At 44.7% G+C, this 7,500-nt stretch overlaps 1 protein-coding gene across 1 annotated transcript in view; it reads right to left on the reverse strand.

The window, feature by feature from the left end:
- The window catches only part of col14a1a (collagen, type XIV, alpha 1a), a gene marked incomplete at its 5' end in the record, with an annotated part of 103,787 nt that overhangs the window by 37,420 nt on the left and 58,867 nt on the right, over window positions 1-7,500 (reverse strand). The window contains 4 exons of the mRNA XM_084471889.1: window positions 127-165; window positions 458-622; window positions 2,430-2,573; window positions 5,590-5,713. Of these exons, the coding sequence (XP_084328015.1) occupies window positions 127-165; window positions 458-622; window positions 2,430-2,573; window positions 5,590-5,713 (472 nt within the window). The remainder of the gene's footprint in view (window positions 1-126; window positions 166-457; window positions 623-2,429; window positions 2,574-5,589; window positions 5,714-7,500) is intronic.

Below are 7,500 nucleotides of genomic sequence, written 5' to 3' on the forward strand. Positions count from 1 at the left end.
CATTACAATACATTCATTCAGCTGTTGCTTTCGTCCATTACGACTCAGCATTGTGTGCATTCACCCGTGAATATACAAGAGCCATTCTAGAAACAAGAGATGGAGAATTCCAATAATGTTTTTTACCTGCCATGGTGTTTCCACTCATCAGAACCGACGGACAGGCTGGAAGACAAAAGATTCACCCATTGTTTCTGTTAGTCATCCCTTCAGCATGATCAAAGTTATTCTTAACTTCTCAAACGTAAAAACAAATACAAGTTCACTTCAGCGTGTGTTAGGCATCCCATTTTTTCCCTGAGGCACGTTTCTATTTATATGACAGAGGTTCATCGACATGCAGAGCCTGACCTTCACAGACTGATCTAACTACAATTCAACCTTTAGCCGTCGTACTTTCTCTTCTTTTAATGAAACCAATTCCTATTCCTGTTGAATATAGCATTCATCGACTCACTGGCCGTGGCGGCCTCGCAGACAAAAGTGATGAGCTGCTCCTCAATCTTCTTCACGGCATCCAGGTCGTCCACGAAGAACACGTGTCTGTCGCTGGGCTTGCTGGCGATGTTCACCAGCTCCCCATAGTCTGCGTCCGCAAAGCCGATGGCAAAGATGATGTAACCTGGCAACGGAAAAAACAACGATCAAAGAAAGGTCATGTTTCCAAATAAAGACAAAATGGAGAACGGCTAATGATTAAAGCAGCTTTAAGGGAATACGTTTCATCTTTTCTGGTGTCGCTTTCAGTTGTTGCTGCTGTACGAAGATGGGCTTTGTATTTCAGCCTTGAGTTTATTTGGATAGTCAATATTTACTGAAAGGGATTGTCAAATCCTCCCTCAATGTCTTTGTCATGTTTGTCGGGTTTGATTTCTTCTCAAAGGGTAAATAAATCCCGTAATCCCTTTTTCTCTAAAAATGAAAAATGGAAAATTAAAATGGTTCCGGTTGTGTCATGAAGCGTGGGTGAACATTTTTGTGTAATTTAGAATAAAATGAATAAAGTTGTCAAACGCAGAAATTATTTTTGAAAGAAAATAAGTCTACTAATTCTAGCTATGCAAGGTGACCTCCAGCTCTTCGGAAGCAGTGGGGGGTAGGGGTCTTGATCGGGACACCTCGACACTCACTCCCAGCCAGCACTGTGAAAACGATAACTTGAAATTGCTGGTCTTAAAATGATTTTTACATTGAGTGAATATAAAACTACAAGTTGCACTGTAAACTGTTTATTTGAGCTGTTTCAACTAACTTCCAAACGTTTCTGGTTAAAAGTTGATCTCACTCCATAAACTGAGTTGGCAAAATAAACAAATAAGAATTGAATCCTATGGTTGCAACTTCCCATGCGTTAGCGCCCGGAGGTGGGGGAATAGGTGGTTGATTTCATGCATGTTATTATTTCACTCCTCCCCTGTCCCTCTTAAAGTGCTCGGGCCCGGTTTTGCTGTGGGACAGGAGGTCGGGAGACTGGTGGGTGAGAGGAGTGGTAGTGTGTATGAGTGTTGGTCGAGATAGCTGGTGGTGGTGGTTTGTTGTTCTTGGTGTCTACTTGTTTTGGATTGATTAGTTATTGATTGATTTATTTTTGATTGTTTCTTTGGTACATAATCCCATTTAGGTGGGCTGCTGTTTGTATGCCTGTGTTGCTCTCTACTAATTAGGAGATTGTCAGCAGGTGTGGGTTGGACCGCAGTATATAGAGCCTGCCCAGACAACAGACCTGGCTTCTCTCTCCTCCAGGCATTTGATTTCCTTTGTTTGTAACACATGGACTGATCTTCGCATGACCTTTTTGGTTACTTTCATTTATACTGACTTGCACCACACTTCTTCTTATTATATTTATTTCAAAATAAATTATTTTTTGTTGTTGAAACAGCGTGGTCTCCCCAGTTTATGTTGCATGCATAGAGCCAGCATGTCACATATGGGATCCTATGAATCCTATGGCATCCTAAGTTTCAAAGCTGTTTATTACCCTCATGGTGAAAAATAAACATGCAAAATGGTTTAAAATGAAAAAGCTGGTTTATTTGTGTAATTGTTAATAGGATTTCCTTTGTAAGAAAAACTCAAAATGGATGTTTTTACACATGAATGATTCAATATAATACTGACTTAGAATTCTTAGTGTGTATAACTAGATTTGTGAAGCTTTCATTGTTATGAAAGACAAGTTATTTTGACCAAAAAAACGTAGTTGTCTCAACTTTGAAATTAGCTGGTACAACTATAAGAATTAAGTTGGCACAACTGTGTGATATTTTCTTCAAAACGTAGAAGTTTGAGTTGACATGAAAACCCCAAAATCCTGTGCAGACAGTTGCCTTGAAATCTCAAGTTCAATTCACTTTTTATTTTTTACAGTGAGGGATCGAACTAGCAGCGCCAGTCGAGCCGCTCTCCCTCCTCCCGACCTCACCCACCTTCCACCTGCATCTCCTTGGAGATGGTGTTGACGTCGTCCTGGGAGCGGCCATCGGTCAGGACCACCAGCACCTTGGGGACCCCCCTCCTCGCACCTCCTTCTGGGGTGAAGATGGACTCCTTCACGTGCTTGATGGCGCGGCCTGGGAGGGGGTTCGACGACGGGGGGAAAAGAGAGCAAGAGGAACAGCATTGATATCATGGAACAAGCGATATGCCAACATCAACAAGGAACAGGGGAACACTTACGCTTATAAAGTGACATGGCTCGGCATGTTGTCCCTCCCTCGTGTGTTGTGGAGACACAGATGTTTTGTGTTAAATAGGCCAGGATCTTTTGTTAAGCCGCTTATAAGATTCATGTGTTGTGTTCTGGGTCCCAACAGACATCTCCTTACCCCCCCCTCCCACACACTTTGGAGTTGCTTCCAGATCAGAAGTACCGACCTCCATATTATTTTATGTGTGTGACTTGGACACAGTTGTTTTGGGATGTGGGAACAGTGAAGTGCAGCCAGACGTTTAACTCCCTCCTCTGCATTTAGACAAACTCTCACCCTCCTTGACTGTCCTGTGCTCCAACAAAAGGGGTCAAAATCGGTCAACATCATCTTTGCTGTTTGTCCCTTTGCAGAGAACTATTCCTGCCTATAACTGCCAAGTCATTCATGTATTATGCATTAGTTTATCCTTTTTATTTAATAACAGGATTCTCTAGACACTGTGCACGGCTGACTTCTCCAACTGCGTCAAACTGCTGCTGCACTTGAACACCATCATCTGATAACTTGTGTTTTGTCCCATAAAGTAAAAGTAGAAAACTCTCAGCACAGCTCTTAGGATCTCCAAAAAAAACCATGCATGATATTGCAGAGCTTCCTGGCGATGGATCAAATGGCCCATTACTCGCCTGCCCATATTGTGTACTGGCTGCGTATTGTGTGCCACATAAACCTTCCCTCTCTTCCTAATTTCACCCCCTTCTACACAGCTCAGGCACGGGGCCCTGGGTTGGGGTGTATTTCTGTCCGGAGGTGTCAGACAAGACGAATGGCGGGGGGCAGCAGGCCAGTAAGCCGCCATGTTGTCATTTATCGACCGGTGATATATCTGTTCCCCAACGCAGTCCTCGCCTCCGATTGAGCTGGGTCAGTGTGGAACAGCAACAGCCAGTCAGGCACAGAGCGGGAGCACCACGGATCAGAGAGATACCAGGTGGAGGGGAGAGGGATTGTGTCTTTCCTGTAGAAGGCGTCAAAGCCCCTCTTTCTCGTGTGTGTGTGTGTGTGTGCCTGTGTGTGTGTGTGTGTGTGTGTGCGTGCGTTCGTGTGTGTGGGAATGGGTGTGTTTACCTGTATGCTTACAACAGTGTGAACTCAAAATGGATAACTTTGAAGGAGATATTATTATATTATGAAATTCTTCTCCCTTTGATATGTCCTGATAAATAAATCAAACCATTATATGCACCAGCAGTGACTATTTAGGAGTTAAAAGGGCAAAACAAATATTTGTGTTATTGATGTATATTGTTAAACTTGCAACGTATAGATAACATAGTGACTACCATAACAGTTCTTATAATGTCTTTGTAACACAGCAAAAGAATGGTTGGGAGTTTTGGGAAAAGTGGAATATTTATTCAGTAACTGCTGGGAAATGGCCAATCATGGATAATATATTTGTGGGAACATTTTCCCCAGCAGTTGAGGATTACCAGTAATACTGCTGTAGATAAGGGAAGTCAATCAACTGGTCTGACACATACACACACGCAGGGATTAAGGATAATTCTCAAAGTAGCAGAGGAAATCCATAACACTAACTCACTGACACAGATTCACATACTGTACACACACACACACACACAGGCGCGCTCAAAATCCATAAAATCCCTAACTGTGAATATACAGTCGACGCGGTGTTAAGGATTAGCACAAATAATTCTTACGTTTGAGAAAATCAATCATTGTGACACACCCACACCCCCACACACGCACACGCACACAATTGCGCACACACACACGCACACAATTGCGCGCACACACACACACACACACATACACACACACACACACACACACACACACACACACACACACACACACACACACACACACACACACACACACACGTACCAAACACACACACACACACACACAGTCAGGCCTAATGCCTTAATGAACACATATGCATAACGTTACAGTCCTGGCCCGGCTAGTCTCCCAAATCCTCCCCCACTTGTTTCTGTCCTCGTTTCTCAAGTACAGCCTGCGTGCTCAGTGGGGACGCACAATTACCACAAGTGGAACAGACAAGATGAGGAAAGAATTCTGGAAAGAAAATCTGCTAATTCGAGTAGACCCAGTTTCTATCCAACGGATCTGTCAGATGCAGAACAAATTGTTCCGTCACAATTGTAGCAGCCTTGTCGATGTTGTGCTCCCATTGTACCGAATTGAGTTAGTCGTGTTAGTCGGAACATTTTAAAATGGTCTTATTTATATTTGAAAGATAGTGGAGCTAAGGAGGATTATACCTGTTTACTTAATGCATCCCACGTTAGTTACACTAAGATGAATAGCGCACTATTAAGGCTTACTAAAATGAGGCCATGTATTATGGACAAAAAGGGTCTGGGAACCAATTGAGTATATGAGTCTGGAGGGAAGAATGAAGTGCCTGTATTGCTCAAGGGACGATTCCAGGCCTTTTGCTCCACTTTCATCAGCGGACTTTAGTGCAATTGAACACAAATGTTGGTTACAGACCCTTACGTTTGAAAGATGGCTCAAATTAGGACTAAGAGAAAGGTTACGGATATTGCTTTTCTTCATGTAGTACAGTTATTTATATAGTTTGTAACAAATTAATACCTTATCAAGGCTTTTTATGCTTCAGTGTGCGACGGAGTACAACAGCAAAATGAATTGCTGTTGCACTCTGTCTTACCCGAAATGCAATTACACAGCGATCAATTATATGTTTGTTTTGGTTATATTTCTCTTTATTCTGGACTTTATGTAGTCCAGAATAGTGGTTCTGTTTTTTGCCGTATTGCAAGTGACCCAAAGTCTAGGAAGTGGTCCCCTTTCTTGTTTGGGTTGAAATCAGTGATATTGACCATGCATGCACTCCGTGTCCAGTTGTCCCCCTGACCTGTCTTGGTGTTTCCTCCCTTGTATCTTATCCTCTGGATGGCTTCCAGCAGCGCCTCCTTGTTACCATGGGAACTCAGCTGGAACTCGGTGCGTGCGTCGTCACTGAACTGGGCAATGGCCACCTTGTGAGGGAGACAGAGAGAGAGAGACAGACGGAGACCGGGAGACAACGTTAGAGTGACAGGGAAGAGGGCAGGAGGCGGAGGAGACTAGGACATATTTCTAGATACTTAGATTCAAATGGCATTTTAACGGTGAGGCCCATTTGCGTTTCACATTCTAATAAAGTGCCTGGTCATAAAAAGTGAAAACAACATGTGTATATATATATAAATATATATATACACCGCCCCAGGCATCAAAATGAGAGCCATGGCCATTTTTCAGCCAGCCGGTGTAGAAAATAGGACCACTGATCATCAGTGTGTGGTTGCTAATGGGGTGCTGTCATTGGCTTGGCCTCGTCTTCGCTCTGGAGCCAACCCCGCATAGGCAAGTCTTCAATACTCAGTCAACGTTCACATGCTGCCAATGTTTTGCTGTTCTGGCAGAGCTTTCTGCATAGTTGTCTGTTGGGGTGTGTGTAGTGTGTGTTGGGTTGCTACTCTGTTGGGGTGTGTGTAGTGTGTGTTGGTTTGCTACTCTGTTGGGGTGTGTGTAGTGTGTGTTGGGTTGCTACTCTGTTGGGGTGTGTATAGTGTGTGTTGGGGTGACTCTTCTCTTGGGGTGTGTATAGTGTGTGTTGGGGTGGCTCTTCTCTTGGGGTGTGTATAGTGTGTGTTGGGGTGGCTCTTCTCTTGGGGTGTGTATAGTGTGTGTTGGGGTGGTTCTCTATGTTGGGCTGTGTATAGTGTGTGGTGGGTGATTCTATGTGGAGGGGTGTGTGGTGTGTAGTGTGTGGTGTGTAGTGTGTGGTGTGGGGTGTGTGGTGTGTGGTGTGGGGTGTGTAGTGTGTAGTGTATGGTGTGGGATGTGTGGTGTGTGGTGTGGGGTGTGGGGTGTGTGGTGTGTGGTGTGGGGTGTGTAGCCCCTCTCTGGGTGTGTGGTGTGTTATGTGGTGTGTGGTGTGTGTTATGTGGTGTGCGGTGGTTTTGTGTGTGTGTGTACTGAAGTGATTCTCTCTGATGGAGGTGTGTATAGTGTGTGGTGAGGTGATTCTCTCTGTGGAGGGGTGCACAGTGTGCTAGGATGCTTCTCTCTCTGGTGGGGGGGGGGGGGGTCTGGTGGGGGTACCAAAGACAGGCAGCATGTCAAAGAGAATGACTTTTGAACAGAGGGGGAATGAAATAACCCGACCAAAATCCTGCTCGTAGGTCGGGGTTGTGCACCCGTGGTTGCTCAGTTAATAACCATTTTTCTCACGTGCCTGTTTGTGCGCGCACATGCTTGAAGGTGTGTGTTTGTTGTGGTTGGTTTGTGTGAATGTGTGTGTGTCTCTCAAATCCATTCACTAGTAAAAAGAAAGAAAAAAAAAAGCCTTAAACACAACAAAGAGGAACCACATGAGCTCCCCCCAGACGTGACGAACGGCTTCCATGGTAGAACTGGCACATTAAAATCCCATTGGAATTATTTGGTCTCTATCATTTGTCACCGTCCCTTTTGATTTTGGACTGATATCCAGAGAGTGGCGCGAGGCACGTCGCGAGACGCAGTCGCGAGAATCAGTTCCCCTAGCCTGCTGCGGCTGCTCTCGCCCTGCCCTCGTGGCTCCCCCACCGGAGAGAGCTGAACACGGACGAGGAGAGAGCCGTCTCTGACTCCCTGGGAGACGGAAAAACGCTTTGACGCCGTCAAAATGGATTTTAAATATTAAGCACGTGTTTTGTACTTCAGGGGAGGGACTTCCGAAATCAGATGCTCGTTCTTCGGAGGGAATAGTGAAATGCATTAGGCCCGAAATAGTACT

This window comes from Micromesistius poutassou (assembly GCF_964030765.1).
Source record: "Micromesistius poutassou genome assembly, chromosome: 8".
Lineage (NCBI taxonomy): Eukaryota > Metazoa > Chordata > Actinopteri > Gadiformes > Gadidae > Micromesistius > Micromesistius poutassou.